The sequence below is a fragment of the Saccopteryx leptura genome, chromosome 6 (assembly GCF_036850995.1).
Source record: "Saccopteryx leptura isolate mSacLep1 chromosome 6, mSacLep1_pri_phased_curated, whole genome shotgun sequence".
Taxonomy (NCBI): Eukaryota; Metazoa; Chordata; class Mammalia; order Chiroptera; family Emballonuridae; genus Saccopteryx; species Saccopteryx leptura.
Window position 1 is genome coordinate 78219525 of NC_089508.1, and position 21242 is coordinate 78240766.

Below are 21242 nucleotides of genomic sequence, written 5' to 3' on the forward strand. Positions count from 1 at the left end.
CAGTTCGACACTCTATCCACTGCACCAGCACCTGGTCAGACAACAGTAGGTCATTTTGAGAACCAGCACAGGGCAGTGTTGTGAAGCCCTTTTCTCAGTGTCTTAAAAACACTGAGCATCAAGGTGACAAGCATGCACCTTGTAGTCAGACTGCCTAACCCAGGTGTGGCCAACAGTTTTTGCCCCCGGGCCAGATTAGAAAGAAAAGTTTTTTCATGGGCTGGATGGAATATTAAAATTAAAAATGTTAAATATAAAAATGATTCATATAAGTAAACAAAGTTTTATTATGTAATTTGTTTATGAATAAATGTAAGTGAGTGAAAAAAATTTTAATATACAATATTATTTTAATAAAAATATAATTACATACCTTATAAATATCCAAACTGTATGTATCACAATCAATCAAAACTATTTAATTAATAGAATGAGCTTGAAGGGGTTATATCGCAAATAAAACAATTATTTCGTTTTACAAGCAGCCTGGACACGTTTTCAGTTATCAACTACAGCTATTGTCTGTGCTACAATGCCACTTGATTCAGCACACTTGACCACAAAAACAATGAATTGTTTGACCTTGGGTGCACACTGGTAAACTCCACCTAAAAGAATGTGGATTTCACATCGCCGTTAAACGTCGAACAGTTCATATCGAGTATAGACAAGTACAAAAGTTGTAAATCTTTATAATGGAATTTTTAAAAAAAATAAAGAAGTATCTCGAATTTATTCTACCAATTATTGGAAGTTAACCCTAGATTAGTCACACGCAGAATTCTTTTCTGCGTATCGCTATCTTCTTAAATATTTCGACTTCCAGTAATCAAAGACGCTTCTGCTTCTGAGTAGCTGAGATTTTAGAGTAGCGGAGAATATTAAAAATTTAATCACGGGCCACATAAATTCATTATGCGGGCCGAATGTGGCCCATGGGCTGGATGTTGGCCATGCCTGGCCTAACCTCTGGCAAAGTTCCTGGACCTCTCTGGTTTTCAGTTTTTTTCTCTGCAAAACAGGGCCAATAAATAGTAATACCTCCTAGTGTCGCTGTGAAGATTATGTAAAGTGCTTTGAACAGTGTGTGATACTCAAGTGCCAATTGTTTGCTATTATTAAACTTTTTATTTCTATATATTTCATTTTTTCTTAATTAGGATAAATCTATATATACTTGGTTAGACTCTATATAGTATTATTTCTCTCCTCTTTTCTACTTTTTGGGTTGCTTTTTTTCCATCTTCCCTTAGTCTGTAAGTAATTCCCCGTATCAGTTAAAGGTCTTGATTGTGAGCAGTGGAGACCAAGTCTGGATAATTCAAGCAGTACCTGGATAAATTAAGCATGGTTTATTGGAATATAAGGGGAATACAAGGGCAGGAAGAGGATCCCATAAAATTAATGGGGGACGCCTGACCAGGCGGTGGTGCAGTGGATAGAGCGTTGGACTGGGTTGTGGAAGGACCCAGGTTCGAGACCCCGAGGTCACCAGCTTCAGCGCGGGCTCATCTGGTTTGAGCAAAAAGCTCGCCAGCTTGGACCCAAGGTCGCTGGGTCGAGCAAGGGGTTACTCTGTCTGCTGAAGGCATATGAGAAAGCAATCAGTGAACAACTAAGGTGTTGCAACAAGAAACTGATGATTGATGCTTCTCATCTCCGTTCCTATCTGTCTGTCCCTGTCTATCCCTCTCTCTGACACTCTCTCTCTGTCCCTGTAAAAAAATAACAAAAAACAGCTTGATAATCTTCATGTTTTAAATTAAAAAGAAAAAATTACTAAGCTTACACTCAATAATTCTAATAAAAATAAATAAGAAAAAGAAAAACAATTAATGGGGAACTAGGCTCAGGAATGATAGGAACCAAGGAAATTCTGGAAGACCTCCCAGCAAGATATAGGACAGGAAGCTGATCAGCAGCCCCTCTGTAGTGTAGACAGGCTGGACAGCCCTCCATTGGCACAGCCGCCTCCTTAGCTCTTGCTGCCACTACCTCCCCTGTTGTTGCATCCTTAATAAAAATCATCTCCTACCAGCTTATATTACTTTCTAATGCCATGTAACAAACCACCCCAAAACCTAGTAGCTTAAAATAACAAATTATCTGTTATCTCTCTTGATATCTGCTGATTAGGAATTTGGGAAGGGCTCAGCTGGGCAGTTCTTACTTGGGATTGCTCATGTGTTTGCATTTGTATGTAGGCGTGGCTACTGTCATCTGAAGTCTTGACTGGGCTGGAGGATCTTCGAAGGTGGCTCACTCATAGCTTCCAAGTTGGTGCTGGTTGTGGACTGGGGGTGTCTTTCTACAAGGCTGCTTGAGTGTCCTCATGCAGAGTGAATAGCTTTTCCCAGAGCAAGCAATCCAAGAGACCTAGCTAGAAGCCTTACTACCTTTTATGACTGTCACTCTCCATACTCTATTAATTTATGAGGGTCCTTCCAGGTTTAAGGTAAGGAAACACAGACCCACCTCTTGATGGGTGAATATCCTTACATAAGAGGAGCATGTAGGAAAGGATATATGTATGATGTGTGCTGCGCTGCTTGTCATCCTTGAATCACTTTCTCAAGGTCGGTGATTTGGTTGTCCAGGATTAGGTCATAGTCTGACTCCCTCTAACTAGCAGGAGTGGGAAAGGAGTTTGTGGTCCCCCTTTGCTTCTGAAAGCAAAGGTGAGTGTCTAGAACTATTCTCCCATTCAGACAATACCTGGTGTGGAAGAGGAAGCTCACTCGAAGGAAATGGATTTGGAAGCTGGGCAAGCTGAAATCCATAAATATCTACTATCCTTGCTCTGAATGAAATGAGTTGGGGCATTTATCTACCAGTTCTTTGAAAAGACACTGGAATAAGATAGAATTTCTGATTATTTTTTCATATACCAATGTTACTTGAACCCAATCTCAAAGTTTTAAATTCAATCCTAGTGAAGCTACTACCTATTAACTTACTCATCCCACAAATATATACTGAGCTCCTAAAGAGTTTAGTACACTCTGCTGGGCCCAAGCAGAACTAATCAGACAGGAATTCTGCTTTCAAAGAATAGTTTAATAGGAAAGCTAAGGCCCAGTGGATCCTTTCTGGTAGCAGGAGGGTGCATACTGGTGGCAGGGGACAGCTGGCTATTGACTGGACCTCTCAGGCAGTACCTACATTGACAAACCTTGGTCTAAGGTCTAGTCCTGTGGTCCAATAGTGGATGATCTTAGTGCTTGCAGAAATGATCATACTACTGGTGATAGGCTTTCCCTTGACCAAAATCACATGAGGCCAGTATATTGACAGACTACCCCTTTATTAAGTAAGGAGGCTAGATCCCTTTCCAGTGGCCAGAATATTCATCCAGGGTACACTTTTTTATGTTTATTGAGGTACAGGCATTTTTACTATGATGCCGTAAGTATGGTTCTGCAAAACATTATATTCTGTAACAAATATTGATGGGAAATAACAGGGTTTAGGGGCAAAATAAGGTTGGAATGACCATTCTAAACCTAAGCAACTGTATAAGCAGAACACAAGTAAATACAACAGTCCTACTAAAATTAAATTCCTGCTGGTCTTGGTACCCAGAACTATAGTTTGTTGCAGTCTTAAACCCTGGGGGTCTGCTTTTCCTTTGAGATACAAATCTTCAACATTTGATTCTAGTGGAAACTATACTGCTCACAAAAATTAGGGGATATTTCAAAATGAATATGAAGCAATAAAATATCCCCTAGTTATTGTGAGCAGTATAGTTCCATCACAGTAAAAAATGTGATCCTGGGTATAGATTTCTTTATGAGATTCCTAAAAAAATAATATAGGGAGCCTGACCTGTGGTGGCGCAGTGGGATAAAGCATAGATTTGGAACACTGAGGTCGCTGGTTCGAAACCCTGGACTTGCCTGGTCAAGGCACATACAGGAGTTGATGCTTCCTGCTCCTCCCTCTTTTCTCTCTCTCTCCCTCTTTCCCTTTCTCTCCTCTCTGAAAATTGAATAAAGTCTTTAAAAAATAATAATATAGGGAAACATCTTTGCTTCTTTTTCACTCTCAGCTTCCCCAGATGGCTTAACTTAATAGAGAAGTGGTTTTTGATATAGTATAGTGATTTTTGAAGCTACTAACAAGCCACTACTTGCACTAAAAGAAGACACGTTTGTAGGCTTTTCAGCTCCTTTTCATTCGGTCTCTCTGGATTTAAGGCTTTCTTTTTAATTGTGAGAATGCTTGCCCTCCCTTTCCTGTGTCCCACAGATAGGGCTCATAAGGGTCCTATTTCTATCCCTTAGGAATCAGGAAGAAGCTCTCTCTCCCCCCACTGGGGACATAGGGCCTATGAGTGGACTTTAGCAAATCTGTGAACCACCCTGGACTCGATGTCAAGTTTTGCTCATGGTCCTGGCCAGTTTTCTCCGTGGTAGCATCAGCCTGGCGTGTGAAAGTCCCAGGTTTGATTCTAGTCAGGGCACACAGGAGAAGTGACCATCTGCTTCCCCTTTATCTCTTTCTCTCTCTTTCTCTCCCTCCTGCAGCCATGGCTCGATTGGTTGGAGCACATTGGGCTTTGTTGCTGAGGATGGCTCCGTGGAGCCTGCCTCAGGTGCTAAAAATAGCTTGGTTGTGAGCATGGTCCCAGATGGGCAGAGCATCAGCCCCAGACGGGTTTTGCTGAGTAGATCCAGGTCAGGGCACATGCAGTAGTCTGTCTCTCTATCTCCCCTCTTCTCACTTGGAAAAGAAGAAAAAAAAGAGGTTTTATTCAAATGTGGATTTTTTTAAAGAGAGGATCAGTACTTTTCATCAAATTCTCTCAGATGTTCCAGTAAAAATGTGAACCTCTAGAGTTACTTCGTTATAGCAATCTAGAGCTGTGTATAAAAAGATCTAATGCAAGGTAGAAAGGTAAGTGCTACAGGTATTTGCAGGAGGGCTTGATGAAAAGACTCACTGTATTGAGGCCCTGGCATTTTCGGCTCTTTCTCGTTGAATGTGATGGTGTGGAATGGCTAGAGTGGGTGTGAGATAGTTCTTACATTTCTTTTTTTTTTTTACAGAGAGAGAGTCAGAGAGAGAGGGATAGACAGGGACAGATAGACAGGAACGGAGAGATGAGAAGCATCAATCATTAGTTTTTCATTGCGCATTGCAACACCTTAGTTGTTCATTGATTGCTTTCTCATATGTGCCTTGGACCGCAGGCCTTCAGCAGACCGAGTAACCCCTTGCTCGAGCCAGCAACCTTGGGTCCAAGCTGGCGAGCTCTTGCTCAAACCAGATGAGCCGGCGCTCAAGCTGGCGACCTCGGGGTCTCGAACCTGGATCTTCCACATCCCAGTTCAACGCTCTATCCACTGCACCACCGCCTGGTCAGGCAGTTCTTACATTTCTTGAAACCCATATTTAAATCTTGAATTGATTAAAATACTATACTCATTATTTACTCATTTATTCTTTCACTCAACAAAACTTTATCAAGGTTCTACCATGTACTGAAGACTATTCTAGGTATCAAGTAGTAGGGCTTATTTTCTGATGGGGAGGGAACAGAAAACAAAATAAATGAACAAAATTATAATATGTTGGAAAGTGATAAGTATAAGAAAAATGAAATGGGGAGGGAGATAAGGAGTACTGAAAATAGGAGTTAGGATTACAATTTAAGATAAAATAGCTAGGAAAAGTGTCTTTGGGAAAAAGACATTTAATTTATAACCCTAAGAAAATGATTTAATGAGCTTTGCAGAAATCTAGAGAAGAGTATTTAAGCAGAGGAATAAGCTAATACAAATATAGTGAAGTTGGAAGAATGCCACCTATGTTCAGGGAACAGCCAGATCTATATGGCTAGACCAGCTGATCCTATCTTCTGTTCTGTATAAGGGGCATAATTTCATTGTTAATTACATGTCTGTTGACTGGGGATTTAATTGGACTCAGAGAACAAGGTATTCCAAAGGCAAATCAGATAAGTATTGGCCATGCCAGCTCAGCCTTTGATCCTGGGCTTCAGGAATTAATATGTGCACAAAGAACCTGCTCATAAAGCTAAGTAAAACACTGGCTAAGGGTGGAGTTTTCCAGGGGCATAGAGAAGTAAGTGAAGAGGTCTGCCCAGGAGGAAGGGGCAGAGCCCAGCTCCAGAGGATGCAAAGGAGAGGTGGAGGATCCAATCCAGTGTCTGAGGGAGAACCAGACCCCAAGGTGACATTGTAGTGCTGCTGCATCACACTATAAAGGGACATTGGGGCCAGATTTTAGAGGACCTTAAATACTACAAGGGAGTTTGGGCTTTGTTTAGTAGGCTTCAGATGATAACACAAGGTTTTAAGTAGAATAATCACATTTGTAAGCACAAACCTTGGCGACAGGATGTGGATGAGGCCTCAGCAAGGGCCACACATTCAGTTAGGCCACACATTCATCCTCAGTGCCCGGGCCATGGGCCGTCTCTGCTCCAATGGAGCCTCAGCTGCAGGAGGGGAAGAGAGAGACAGAGAGGATGGAGGGGGGGAGGGGTGGAGAAGCAGATGGGCGCTTCTCCTGTGTGCCCTGCCCAGGAATCAAACCTGGGACTCCTGCATGCCAGGCTGACGCTCTACCACTGAGCCAACTGGCCAGGGCTTTTTTTTTTTTTTTTAGGATTAACCCCTAGAAGTTGGATTTGGGGCTGTGAGTGCTTTTTTTTTTTTTTTTTTTTTTTGAGATAGCAGTATATTTTGCCTTAGCAGTGTTAGGATGATTCAGTTTCACAATATTGCAAGCAGTGGATAGTATCATCCCAGCAGCCGTCTTCTTCCCTCAGACTGTGCTTCTGTGTGGCTCTCCTGTAGAACTGCTAACTGCCCTGTTCAGTTGACCCTTTTTACGCCTTTTTCATATTATCATAATTCTCTTATCTTGAAGAACAGGGTTTTCCTGGCTTGGCAGAATATTCTGACCAGACACAGGTATCTTGAAGATAATGTGGATTCTGGAGGGTTCAAGGCAAGGCTGTGTAGCTTTCCCCTTCTGGTCAGCAGGTGCAGAACTCCAGCCCATTACAGAGTGCTCCTCCAGCATTGTTTGTTTAATCTATTAAGTAATGCTTGTAAAAAAAAATTTATTAAATGTGAAGATAAAACTTCACCTCCAATCTTGACTCTTTATCTCTTCCTCATCTAAGCTTCTTTTCATGTATATATTTTAACAGATATAGTTATACTTTCATAGCTTTTGTTACTTAAAAATTATTAGTGCTTTTCCATGTTTCTGGGTGCCTTTCATAATTATAATTTGTAATGATTGCATAATACTCTATAAGTTGAGTGAAAAGTACATTATTTTGCTGTTGAAGGAAGTATATATTGTTTCCAAAATCATGTTGTTACAAATAATGCTTGTAACATGCAGATGTTGCTTTCCCCCTATCTTTTGCATTTTTTTTTTTTGTATTTTTCTGAAGTTGGAAACAGGGAGGCAGTCAGACAGACTCCTGCATGCGCCCGACCGGGATCCACCCGGCACGCCCACCAGGGTGCGATGCTCTGCCCATCTGGGCCATTGCTCTGTTGCAACCAGAGCCATTCTAGCGCCTGAGGCAGAGGCCATGGAGCCATCCTCAGTGCCCGGGCCATGGGCCATCTCTGCTCCAATGGAGCCTCAGCTGCGGGAGGGGAAGAGAGAGACAGAGAGGATGGAGGGGGGGAGGGGTGGAGAAGCAGATGGGCGCTTCTCCTGTGTGCCCTGCCCGGAAATTGAACCTGGGACTCCTGCATGCCAGGCTGACGCTCTACCACTGAGCCAACTGGCCAGGGCTCTTTTTTTTTTAGGATTAACCCCTAGAAGTTGGATTTGGGGCTGTGAGTGCTTTTTTTTTTTTTTTTTTTTTTTGAGATAGCAGTATATTTTGCCTTAGCAGTGTTAGAATGATTCAGTTTCACAACATTGCAAGCAGTGGATAGTATCATAAAAAAAAATACCCTTTTTGCTAATTAAATGGATATGAAAATCTCACCTGACATTTTTTATTGTTTTAAAATAGTTTATTATTTTTATTGGTTTCAGCTTTAGGGAAGTATAATTGAAAAATAACATCATAATATATTTAAATTTTACACCATGATGTTTAGGTATACTTATACATTTCTCAAACCAAGTTAATTAACAAATCCATCATCTCACAAAATTACCTTTTTTAAAATTTTTATGAGGATGCTTAAATTTTCATCTCTTAGGAAAGACAAATACCATATGATTTCAATTACATATGGAATCTAAAGAACAAAATAAACAAAACTGCAAACAGAAACAGACTCATCCATACAGAGAATGGACTGATCAGACTGCCAGAGGGGAAGGGGGTTGGGGGATGGGGGGATGACGGTGAAGCAGTAAAGAAATACAAATTGGTAGTTACAAAATAGTCTCCAGGGTGTCAAGTAGAGCCTAGGAATATAATCAACAATGTTGTAACAACTATGTATGGTGCCAGGTGAGTGCCAGACTTATTGGGGAGATTGCTTCTTATATAAAATGTCTAACCATTATGCTGTACACCTAAAACCAATGTAAAATAATATTGACTCACCTGACACTTTTAACGGGTACCACTTTGTTAATGGAGCAGAACATTTTCCTACTTATTTATATTCTTCTCTTGTCAGTTTTATGTCTTTCCCCTTATATCAAATGAAATTGTTTTTTTTACCAATTTCTTTCAGTTTGTTTTATAGAGTAACTATTAGCCTTTTGCTATATACTGCAAATTTTTACCCTAGCTTGTTGTTTGGTCTTTTTGTTTTAGTAATATTCCTTTTGACATGTAATTTTTTGTTTTTCAGTTTATTTATCTTTTCAACTTTAATGCCTTAACAGTTTTTCCTTAGAAAGTTTTTTCTCTTGTGCTTTTAGAGAGTTAATAAATTTTCTATTCTAATTCTGCATGTGTCTCTGTGTGTATGTGTCTGTGGCTGTGTCCTGGAATAGAGTTATACCATTTTTGTAGTGTTTTAGTAAAAAAAAATAATAATAAAATAAATAAATATATATATATTGCTCAAATTATAAGTGTAGAGCTGAGTCTTTATGAGCATAGTAGCTCTTTTTAAAAATAAAAGCAGTCTGGAACTTGTTTTATTTTATCCTTAAATTGCTGTGCTTCTTTCTGGGGAATTATGTTTACCTTCCATATAGATCCTACCCATGTGATGGGCCTGTACCCCGACCTGCTGCCCACAGACTACAGGAAGCAGCTGCAGTATCCTAATCCCCTGCCTGTGCTCTCCGGGGCTGAATTGGAGAAGGCTCACTTAGCTCTGATTGACTACCTGACACAGGTAGGGATAAGAGAGAGGTGTATGAAAGAGTTCCTTGGAAGTCCCAATACCTGCTTCTTTATGGCAGGGAATTGAGGGCCTTCTGTAATGCCACAGGCATTCCATAAGTGAGTGCTGTTGACGTCTGGGTGGGTGAAGAGTCTTTCTGCTCCTTTTCCCTGCTTGCCTGTACCGTTGGGCTGCTTTTTGCCAAATCCTGATGCCAGGAAACACTCGATTCCTGGTAAATTCACACTGACTAAGCTGTTCAGAAACTAAGAAGAGTAAATTTTATTTGATAGAAAATAATAAATTTTTTAAAATAAACTTTTTTGTAGTGTACATAATTTTGGAGAAAATACCTCTCTATGCAGCAAACAGAAAAGTATAAAGCAAAAATACAGATCACCTGTAACTCTGCCTAGAACCTGGAGAGAAGTAACTACATTTTAGTGTTGTCCTTCCAGACTGTTTTATGTATTTGTGAATTAGGTTTTATTTATTTATTGGTTTATTTATTACAAAGGGACATCAAACTATATAGCTTACTTAGCCATATATTGAGAAAATGCTTCCTTGTCAATAAATATTCCATAACATTTTTAGAGAAGTATTTAGATTAAAAAAAATTTTTTTTTTCAATTTGTTGTTGACGGATAAGTGAAATTTTAAAGTCAGCACAAAAACTAACATCTTCACTGAAGCTTTTTAATCCCAGAGTTCTTTCACAGAAGGCTATTACTTATTTCCTGTGCACCCACTCAGAATCAGAGAACTTGGTATTTTTTCCCTTTACATGCTCTGTAGACCTTTGTAAGGGGTCCCCGGGGTAGGTACTGAGCAGTATTGCTAGGAACATTATACGCCAGCTTCCCACCACCTGCTTCTGGGTCAGTGGATGTCCCTCAGGTCTGATGAGGCGTGCATAACTGTGGCACTTCCTTGACATTGGGCCCCAGGGGTACCCAGCTGTGGCTGGCAGCCTGCAAGGAACACGCAAACTTGCCTCTATGCACACACTGCATGGCCCATGTGCCAAGTCATAAAAGGCTTCTGGGACAGAGTGTCTGCCAAGCCTGTGGCTTTACAAAAGGCCTTCCATTTACAGTGTCTCAGCTTTCAGACCCCAGGCACATGCTCTTCTCTGGTCTTCACCACTGATGTTTGGAATGTATGGAGGTAGCTGAAACTAGTATTGTGCCAGAGCGATGGCACAGCATATAAGACAATGGGCGTTGCCAGACACAAAATAATAGCAAACTGGATGACCCCATTATGTAACGTTCTAAAGTAGGTAAAAACTAATCTTCAGCAGTAGAAATATGATCAGTCGGGTAGGGGGTGGCTGGGCTTGTTTGGGAAGGGAACTTTCTGAGCTGATAGAAATCTGTTCCTTGATTGGTATGGTGGTTACATGCATGTCTATATCTGTCAAAATACATCTTAAAAGGGTACATTTTACTGTATGTAACTTATACCTCAATAATGTCAAAAATAAATAAATAAAAGAACGTGGACTTTGGGTTCAGACCCTGATTTGAAACCTGCCTCACAAAAAAAGAAAAAAAAAGAAAGAAACCTGCCTCTGCCCCTTATGAGGTATCTAACATCTGTGCTGTGGGTTCTTCATTTGTAAAATGAGGATAATAATGCCTGCATTTGTTTTAGGTTTAAAATAGGATAATATACAAAGTGCTTGACACAGTGCTGGTATGTAGTAAATACTCAATAAATAATTGTTATAATCTGTGGCATTTTGGCAGTCCTCTGCTTTGATCCCTGATAGAAATTATGTGCTTATCACAGGGAGTGTCTGTTGAGGATTAAATGAGGAGAATCTGTATCAAGGAAAATCTTAGCACTGTTTATGGTACATTAAAAATGCTCTAGCCCTGGCTGGGTAGATCGATTGCTTAGAACATTGTCCTGATACGCAGAGGTTGCTGGTTTGATCCCTGGTCAATGCACATACAGGAACAGATAGATGTTTTTGTTTCTCTCCCTTCCTCTTTCTCTAAAAGTCAATAAATTAAAAAAACAAAAGGTTGGTGCCCTGGCGGGATAGCTTGGTTGGTTAGAGCATTGTCCCAAAATGCAGAGGTTGCCAGTTCCATCCCCAGTCAGGGCACACACAGGAACAGATCTATATTCCTGTCTGTCTGTCTCTCTCTTTCCCTCCCTCCCTGTCCCTCCCTTTCTTCCTCTCGCTAAAATCAATAAGTAAAAAAAAATTTTAATGCTTTATGGATTTCAGTTATTTTTAAAAAGCTTTTTCTCAAAAAAAAAATTTAACATTGTTTCCTCTATTCCTTGAATTTTAATTTTTGTTCCACTTCCTCCATAGAATTTTTTTTTCTTCTTTTCCAAGTGAGAGGAGTGAAGATAGAGAGATAGACTCCCACATGTGTCCCGACCAGGATCTGCCTGGCAACCCCTGTCTAGGGCCGATACTCTGCCCATTTTGAGCCATGCTTGCAACCGAGCTATTTTTAGTGACTGAGGCGGAGGCTCCTCAGAGCTATTCTAGCTCCTGGGGCTGATGTGCTTGAACCAGTAGAGCCATGGCTGCAGGACGGGAAGAAAGAGAGAGAAGGGGAAGGGTAGAGAAGCAGATGATCGCTTCTCCTGTGTGCCCTGACCGGAATTGAACCTGGGACATCCACACGCTGGGCTGATTCTCTACCACTGAGCCATCTGGCCAGGGCCCCTCCATAGAATTTGATCCCAATATTATATACATTTTGTGCTTGAAGATCTTTCATTGAGTACTTTGTCATATCTTTGTAAAAAAAATGTCCTTGTAATTTTTTTTAAATTTTCCTGCAACCAAATGATTCTACATTTTTAAAAATGTCATCTGAATTGAATTGTAATAATTATTATTAAAGTACAATTGAGCAATACATTGTTAATATACTTAAGTTTTAAAGAGCCATTAAATATTTAAACTTTAAAAGAAAATTGTCTGCTAATGTGAGATTAGAATGTGGATAGGTATGAGCTGATTTGGAGATATTTGGAATTATTCAGTAGATCAGTGATAAAGGAAGATTTTTATCCTGGCCTTGATCCCACATTTCTGATTTTTGCAGAAACGAAGCCAGCTGGTAAAAAAGCTGAATGACTCCGATCACCAGTCTAGCACTTCCCCGCTCATGGAAGGCACTCCTACCATCAAATCCAAGAAGAAGCTGTTGCAAATCATTGACACCACGCTGCTCAAGTGCTACCTCCACGTGAGTTCTCTGAGCACTCAGGTCCCCACAGTCCCCCAGCCTACTGAAACTGGAGGAGCGCCACTTTGGGGTACCTGCTGTTAATAAGAGTGAGATCTCTGATGTTGGGAACCACCTCGTCTTTGCCTGATGCCTGAGAGCTTCTTGGAATTAAGAGTTTAAGTCAAGATACTGACCCAGAGTCACACTGGGCTGGTCTTCTCTGGTAAGATTGGGGCTAGTGATACAGTGTGAACAGTATTTCCTCATCGCTATGAGATAAGGGGAAATATCCCTTATCTCCCCTTCCCGCCCCCCCAAATTATTAAAACGTGTGTAAAGGAGTATAAAAGCTATAACAGCCACTACCTGTAGTACTGAAAAAGGGTTGTTTGGTGTCTCTTGCTTTTTGTTAAGTCCTGGCCTTTCAGCCTGAAGCAGACATTGGCTGGGGAAGGGTGGGGCTCCCCAGGAAGCAGTTTCTGCTGAAGTCGTGCTTCCTCTGCAGACAAACGTGGCCCTGGTGGCCCCCTTGCTGCGCCTGGAGAACAATCACTGCCACATTGAAGAAAGCGAGCACGTGCTGAAGAAGGCGCACAAGTACAGTGAGCTGATCATCCTGTACGAGAAGAAGGGGCTGCACGAGAAAGGTGACCAGAGGTGGGGAGGGAAACTGAGGGCAGCGAATCTGGGTGAGTCTTTTGGAAGAAGCTCGTGACTTTGTTCTTGGGCTTCGTGGCCAGCTCTGCAGGTACTGGTGGACCAGTCCAAGAAAGCAAACTCTCCTCTGAAAGGCCATGAGAGGACGGTGCAGTATCTGCAACATCTGGGTAAGTCCAGCTTTTAGAAGGGGAGTCAGAAAGGGATCATGTCCAGACGGACCTGATCTCCCTCCATCTCTGATTCTGGCTGGTCAGTCTCCTCCCCCTTGTTCACAGACTTGCTAAAGTCCACTCACAGGCCCTGAGTCCCCAGTGGGAGGAGAGAGAGCTTCTTCCTGATTCACAGGGATAGAAGTAGGACTCTATGAGCCCTGTTTGTGGGACACAGGAAAGGGAGGAGAGGAAAACAAACCTGGGCCCTGTCCATCCTGCACTGGGGTATGAGGGGACACTGGGCCTGGCAGTACAATGTTCCGCAGTGGTGAAGCCATGACAGCCCCATGGTCTGCAGCCAGCCCAGTGGGGCCAAGCAGCCCTGAGTGCCTGGTGCTTGGACAGAGCTATCTTCTCTAGACAGTAAATCCTGGGGCAGCCGGGCCACCTGCCTTCCCAGTCCTGTGGGCAGACAAGTCTTACTTTTCCTCCAGGCACAGAAAACCTGCACTTGATTTTTTCCTACTCAGTGTGGGTGCTGAGAGACTTCCCAGAGGATGGCCTGAAGGTAGGTCATGAGAGATCTTCAGGTGTATCTGGCACCACAGTTGGTCCTGATTCTACTCAGAGAGGAGTGGGTGGGGAGAGGGGAAGGATTTATGCAGTTTCTCTGGTGTTCAAAAGATGAAACTGGGAAATGTGAAAGGGCAGTGTGCGTAGTGGGAAGAGCTTTACACGGGTATCAGGAGACCTGCGGCCTATTCCATCTGCATCTCACACTGACGGCTGCAGAAGCCTCACGCCCCCTCCCCTCCCAGAGTCTGTCCCCTTGTGTGCTTGTGCACTTGGAAGCGTTGCAGTCCAGTGGTTCTGCGGCTGGAACTGGGGTTTGTCTTAACAGATATTTACCGAAGACCTCCCAGAGGTGGAGTCACTGCCGCGAGACCGAGTGCTTGGCTTCTTAGTAGAAAATTTTAAGGGCCTGGCTATTCCTTATCTGGTAAGATATTGTTTAGTCTGAACTAAAAAGCTTCACACCCAGAGTCCAGGGTCTCATGGGTCAGTCATTACACAGTTCAGATGGCGATTTGTGTCATTTGTGGGTTGCTAGAAATGTAAGAAAGAAAGTTTTTTCAACACACTCTGAGGAAGAGACTCCAGTGGGCCAGCTAGAAATGTTACTTTTGTTAATACCTGCTAAATCTAGATAAAGTACAGAGGGATAAAGAGAAGGCTGTTTGAGAAAAAGCATTTCAAAGCCATGTTTATACAACCTCATTCAGCTGTGACCACAGGACAACCAAATCAGCTTTAAGTACCAGGATGCAAGTATTGAACCTTAGTTACGTGGGCTGATTGGAGGATTATGAGAAAATTAATAAAGGAGCTGATTGGAAATCAAGAGAAGAATTCCCAGTGTTGCTGGGATGTATTGTAAAATTTCCTGGTGGTTTTTGAAGCACTGTCCCTTGGTAATCTTTACAGCTTAATTAGAGGACAATCTAGATGGTACCTGTTGGACCTCAAAAAATGTGAGGGAGACTGGGTGGCTGGGCTGGGTCACAGCAGTGAGGGTACCAGGCAGACCTGTCTCTCCTCAGGAACATGTCATCCACGTTTGGGAGGAGACGGGCTCGCGGTTCCACAACTGCCTGATCCAGCTGTACTGTGAGAAGGTGCAAGGTCTGATGAAGGAGTATCTTCTGACCTTCCCTGCAGGTACCAGTTTCCTTAGAGAGCCACGGGGTCCCTGGCCTTACAGGCAAGCTGCAACCCAGGGTGCTGTGTGTAATGTGGGGAAGCAGACTTCTCTGCGGACCCCAGGTAGGCAGCGAAGAGGAGCCCAGGCAGCTAAGTGACCCAGAGCCTGAGACCAGTATCGTCTGGATCTGGGCATCTCCCATCCAAGTACTAACCAGGCCCGACCCTGCTTAGCTTCCGAGATCAGACGAGATCGGGCGTGTTCAGGGTGGTATGGCCGTAGACAATCTGGGCATCTCTAAGCATTTATGGGCAACACCCCTGGGGGAGGGAGAAGGAACAGATCTATCTTCAAGATAAAGAAACAGGTTTGCCTACCAGAGTGTTTGGCCATGTAGAGACCATAAACTATCATAAGGCCAACTGGAAACCACTCTGGGGGCCCTTTCCCCCACTTCTGGAAGCCCTTTCTGATGATTGTGGTGACATCATTGAACCCTGTCCCCCTTATTTTTCTTGACAACTGTACATTGCTGCCCAACAGCATCTTTTCATGTTGAGTTTTGTTCTTTTAAAGGCAAAACTCCAGTTCCTGCTGGAGAGGAAGAGGGGGAGCTGGGAGAATATCGACAGAAGCTCCTTATGTTCTTAGAAATTTCTGACTGCTATGACCCAGGCCGGCTCATCTGTGATTTTCCTTTCGATGGTGAGTGTTGGGAGTGGGACCAGGGGCCACTTCAGCTAGTGATGCCAAAATGGACCTTTCCCTCTACCAGCTCCCCAGTCGCTAAAAAGTTGGACCTTGGAAAAAACCACTTGTTTCAGGCTAGTGCTCCTGTTCTGTCCCCTCTGAGGACTCTCTTTTGTACTGTGACTGAGAAGTCTCTTCGGTGTGAGCCATATGCTAATAGAGAGCCAGATTGAAACCTGTTTATTGCTTCAGTCCATGTTCTTGGCCATATTCATTACTTAGCAATTTTTGTAATCTGGCATAATTTGTCTGAAAAAGGCCTGTGTTTATCTGATGTGTTAGCTCAGTGAGAACAGAGAGCAAGTGTTTGTTTTCCTTGCTTGAAGTGCCTCCTAGCACATTGCAGCTGCTTACTATGCCCTGAATGTGCTTGTAAGTGGTCGCAAAGAGATGGAATAAAGTACTTCCTAAAACAGCTCCCTCCCCTTTTTAAAATTTGAGTCATATTTACCTCAAACATATCCCAAGTAATAAAAATATTTTCTCTTGGTTTATATTGTTCCAGTATCCATTTCTCTAATAGCTTAGCCCCTGGCCTTGTGCTTGCGTAGTGGTGGTGATTGTTACTTTTCTTCCTTTTCCCCTTTAGGCCTCTTAGAAGAACGTGCTCTCCTGCTGGGACGCATGGGAAAACATGAACAAGCTCTCTTCATCTATGTCCACATCCTGAAGGATACAAAAATGGCTGAGGAGTATGTTGGCCCTGTCATCCCATCTCCCTAGTGGTCTAAAAGCAGGCCTCCAGAAAGATGAGATGTGTAGGAGACCAAGAAAGCCTCTACTCTGCAGTGGAGGGAGAGTCACTTTCTGTGCTGGGCTCTGATTTTGGCTCTTGTTAGGCTGCTCAGGCAGGCAGCGTTGATTACTTTTCTCTAGACTGGCCTCTTTGGCCTTGTCTAAGCTCTTTCTCCTTTGCAGGTACTGCCGCAAGCATTATGACCAAAACAAAGATGGCAACAAAGATGTAAGTAGTGACCCTGGCCCCAGGGAGCACATGCATTCCACTGTCCCTCTTGGCATTCCCAACCTCCTCTGGTTTTGTTGCTGGTGAAAATGGCATTCTTTTACAGAGTCTCAGAGATGGCTTCTGCAGGACTCACAGATGGAGGGGATAAGGCTTTCACAGTAAGACTAGTCTTCGTGAGGCCCAGGAGGAAGATAGGTGTCCAGATATTCTGTGCCATGGATCAACCCATATCAAAGCTTAGTCCAGTCCAGGCCCTGCTCGGAGCCCATACTTGGGAGTGTGTGCAGCTGCCAGCCCGTGCAGAATGGCTGCTTCGAGAACCCATAAACGAACGGGGCAAGCATGTGTTTCCAAGTGAGTGCATGCACACATGAGAGAGAAAAGAAATTGCCAGATTCTGTGTTTATGTTTTGGGAAAGACTAGCTTTTCTTTCTTTTTTTTCTTTTTTGAAAGAGAGATGAGAAGTATCAACTTATAGTTGCATCACTTTAGTTGTTCATTGATTGCTTCTCATACATGCCTAGACTGGGGGGCTTAAGCAGAGCCAGTGATCCCTTGCTCAAGACAGCAACCTTGGGCTCAAGCCAGTGACCTTTAGGCTCAAGCCAGTGACCATGGATCACATCAGTAATCCCACACTTAAACCAGTGACCCCATATTCAAGCTGGTGAGCCTGCATTCAAGCTGGGAACTTTGGAGTTTCAAACTGGGAATCCACTGCGCCACCACCAGTCAGGCAAGACTAGCTTTTCTTTAAACCAACCAGTTTCTTAATCTTCTTGGGCTTCTCATGGTCCCTCCTCTAACCATTCAGATCCTTATTCTAGGATAGACTCACAGCCTCTATGGCCACCATCTTGGGTCCACTGCACATGCCTTAAAGTAGAAGCATAGAAGCATCTCCCCCCATAGTCTGGGGATGGGCCTCTCGCTCCCTTGTGGAACAGTTAATCCCCTAAGTGGGGCAAGGCTGTCATGCTCTGGGTTGTCCGGAACTGAAAATGCTATAGCTTCCTAGTAAATGGAATGCTATACCTTCCTACCTGCCAAAAAATATGGCAAGGGCTCAGCCTTCAAAGCCAAGGGAAATGAGGGAGCTGAGTCACTTTGCAGTGTTGGCATTTTGTCAATGGTTAACAAATACAAGGCATTTCTTTTTCTCTCAGGGAAACCACAGTCCTTAATTTTTTATATTTTCATTTGACTCTTTGATTTTACCAAAATCTTTAAAAGGTGAAGATAATGAGTTTTAAGCACTCTATGACAGCTATTACTGTAGACCAACACCTTTTTTATATTTTCTACCTTCAAACATTTTAGTCAAACTAAAGAGTGTAATGAGCCTGGCCGGTTGCTCCTATTTGTGCTGGACAAAGTGGAAAAGAAAAAGATGAGCTCAGGGCTTCAATTTGCATCTCAAAATCTTCATAAAATGGGCCTGACCAGGCGATGGCACAGTGGATAGAGCATCAGACTGGGATGCGGAAGACCCAGGTTCGAGACCCCAAGGTTGCCAGCTTGAGCATGGGCTCATCTGGTTTGAGCAAAGCTCATCAGCTTGGACCCAAGGTTGCTGGCTCGAGCAAGGGGTTACTCAGTCTGCTGAAGGCCCGCGGTCCAAGGCACATATGAGAAAGCAATCAATGAACAACTAAGGTGTCGCAACGAGAAACTGATGATTGATGCTTCTCATCTCTTTCTGTTCCTGTCTGTCCCTCTCTCTGATTCTCTGTAAAAAAAAAAAAAAACTTCATAAAATGACCCAAAATCTTCATTGTCTACCCTGAAAAAGACCCTTGTATCCTGTTGCCTACAGGGCTGGATTTGCTGGAACCCGAACCCAGAATCTCATCCTGTGAGTGGCTAAATTACAGTGCATATTGAATTTCCAGCCTCAGAAGGTGTCCACTGTTTAACTGAGAGCATTAATTGAGAAGGAATGGTATCATGAAAATTGGAATGAGGACATGTCCAAAGACTGACAGAGCTGGGGACTTTGAGCCCCTAAATTCTGAGGAGTCTTCTATACCTGCAGAAGCAGGCTTTCTGCTCCCATCTGAAGGGATTACCCTGCATTGCCTGTGGAAGTGGTAATGGCCTCTCCTGAGGCAGTTGCTTTGCAAGACAATGCTTATTCTTAGGACCCACTCCCAAGACCCTCTTTTGCTACTGGACTCAAGTCCCAGCAGGTCCCTGAAGATGAAAGTGTAACCCAAAAGGAGGTGTCCTTACCACAGTCCTTACTGATAGAGATCCAGGGGAGATGACAAGGGACTGTGAGAGTGGAGTTATTGTGTAGGATCTGCTCACCTATCCCAGAAGGTCCAGAGAACACACTTCTCACCACAGCACCCACCAAGTCTGGCATGGAAGAGGAAGGCCATGACCTTCATTCAGGCATCCCCAAACTACGGCCCGCGGGCTGCATGCAGCCCCCTGAGGCCATTTATCCGGCCCCCCACCGCACTTCCGGAAGGGCCACCTCTTTCATTGGTGGTCAGTGAGAGGAGCACTGTATGTGGCGGCCCTCCAATGGTCTGAGGGACAGTGAACTGGCCCTCTGTGTAAAAAGTTTGGGGACCCCTGACTGGAGATACCTTTTTAATAAAATTTAAGAGAGTTTATTCAGATAATGATTTGCAAACTGGTAAATGTAGTCCTTAATATGAACCAAGAATATGTTCCAAAATGGAGGGAATACGGAACAGTTTATAAAGGGAGAAGTTGCAAGGAGCTGTTGATGAAAGAGATGGGTTGCTGGGGGAGACAAGACCATAAACTTTTATCATTTATTTCTGATTGGTGGGGGCAGCTGGACTTTCAGTGGTTGGCTGACTCAGTAGTCAAACATGTGGGGTTGTGAGAGGAGAACAATGGGTAATCTATGATTAAACATTTATCAGGTCCTAGTTTCAGCTCAGGCGTGTAGAACACAAAGGCTGACTTTGGGTGCACAATCATAGTACAGGGAGTATTATTTAACAACGATACAAGGAGTACATTTATCAAACAGTACAGTCAGCACGGGGGGCTGCTGGCTCAGCAGGCGGTTCCAGCACCCGAAAGGGCAAAGTCATACTCTGCAGGCAGCTTCAGAGCTCAACTGTCGAAATCCAATCCTGAGCCACGAATTACGAAATTAAAGTTCATGTAAGTCCTCTCACCTTTACCAGTACTTTTCCTAGTTCTTCTCTGACCAGTTGGTCATGTGCCCTACCCTAAACTAATTAGTGTGGCCAGTGGGATGGCAAATGTTATTTGCCTTAAACCATTTCAGGGTCTGTTCCTGGGTTTAGGGATGGAAACAAATCCTGGGCCATACAGCTTGATGTCGACCATAAAACAAAAGTCAACTAGGTCACCAAAAGGGATGTATCTGAGAAACATAAAAGATTACAATCCAATATGTGCAGACACGGCGAGCCACTTTGCATGAACATACATAATTGTATAAGCACCGTGCGCTAATCCGCTGGGCCACCACAGAGCTCTTCCCACAGGCCCTTCCTATTTCTGTCCAAGTTAAGGCCTCATAATTTTAACACTGCAAGTTGATGGTAGGGGTAAGGTGTGCAGTTCTCAGTGGGTAGTCTGAATACTGATGCCTGGGAAAGGAGGAATAGATGGTGGGCACTAACAGATGTTACTTTGCTGAATTTCTTCTGTTGCTGCAGATGAAAAACAGTGCTGACTCAGGACCCAGGCTTGTTCTGTAACTGCCCAAATCAATGTGATGAATTTGGTATTTTTTTCTAATCGGAGTAAAAGTTTTCTTTTTAGAGAAAAGCTTGAAACACGTGCATAAATTTATCTGGGAAACTGATGAAACCAAATCCTGGTTGCTTTCATTGCCAGTGGAAGTGCTACTTTGAGGATCTTCTAGTGTCTGAAGCAGCCAGGATTTTATTACTTGTGTCTTCACTAAAAGTAGTTATGTTGGCGGCAAGCACTGCATTAGGTGTTAGGCCGGTGGGGTCAGACCAGACTGCAACTTAGCAACCTCGATACTTGTGTTCTGGCTAAGAAAGAATTCAGAGTCAAGACTTAAACTAAGAGAAAGTTTATTTAGAAAGTCACAGAGGTAGAAATGTGTGGTAGAAGAAATGGGCTCAGGAAACAAGTACAGAGGCAAAAGAAAGAGCCATTGAAGCTTAAGAAAAAGAAGTGCAGCCTGACCAGGCGGTGGCGCAGTGGATAGAGCGTCGGACTGGGATGCGGACTAGGATGCGGAAGACCCAGATTTGAAACCCTGAGGTTGCCAGCTTGAGCGCGAGCTCATCTGGTTTGAGCAAGGCTCACCAGCTTGGACCCAAGGTCGCTGGCTCGAGCAAGGGGTTACTCGGTCTGCTGTAGCCCCCTCCCCCCCCTCAAGGCACATATGAGAAATCAATCAATGAACAACTAAGGAGCCGCAATGAAGGATTGATGTTTCTCATCTCTCTCCCTTCCTGTCTGTCTGTCCCTATCCCTCTCTCTGACTCTCTCTGTCTCTCCCACAAGAA

At 43.4% G+C, this 21242-nt stretch overlaps 1 protein-coding gene across 3 annotated transcripts in view; it reads left to right on the forward strand.

The window, feature by feature from the left end:
* Positions 1-21242, forward strand: part of VPS39 (VPS39 subunit of HOPS complex) — a 60728-nt gene that overhangs the window by 34039 nt on the left and 5447 nt on the right. For all 3 annotated transcript variants that reach the window (XM_066343770.1, XM_066343771.1, XM_066343772.1), the window contains 10 exons: positions 9169-9311; positions 12383-12526; positions 13014-13155; positions 13249-13335; positions 13815-13888; positions 14222-14320; positions 14922-15039; positions 15599-15727; positions 16362-16464; positions 16691-16736. In XM_066343770.1, the coding sequence (XP_066199867.1) occupies positions 9169-9311; positions 12383-12526; positions 13014-13155; positions 13249-13335; positions 13815-13888; positions 14222-14320; positions 14922-15039; positions 15599-15727; positions 16362-16464; positions 16691-16736 (1085 nt within the window). The remainder of the gene's footprint in view (positions 1-9168; positions 9312-12382; positions 12527-13013; positions 13156-13248; positions 13336-13814; positions 13889-14221; positions 14321-14921; positions 15040-15598; positions 15728-16361; positions 16465-16690; positions 16737-21242) is intronic.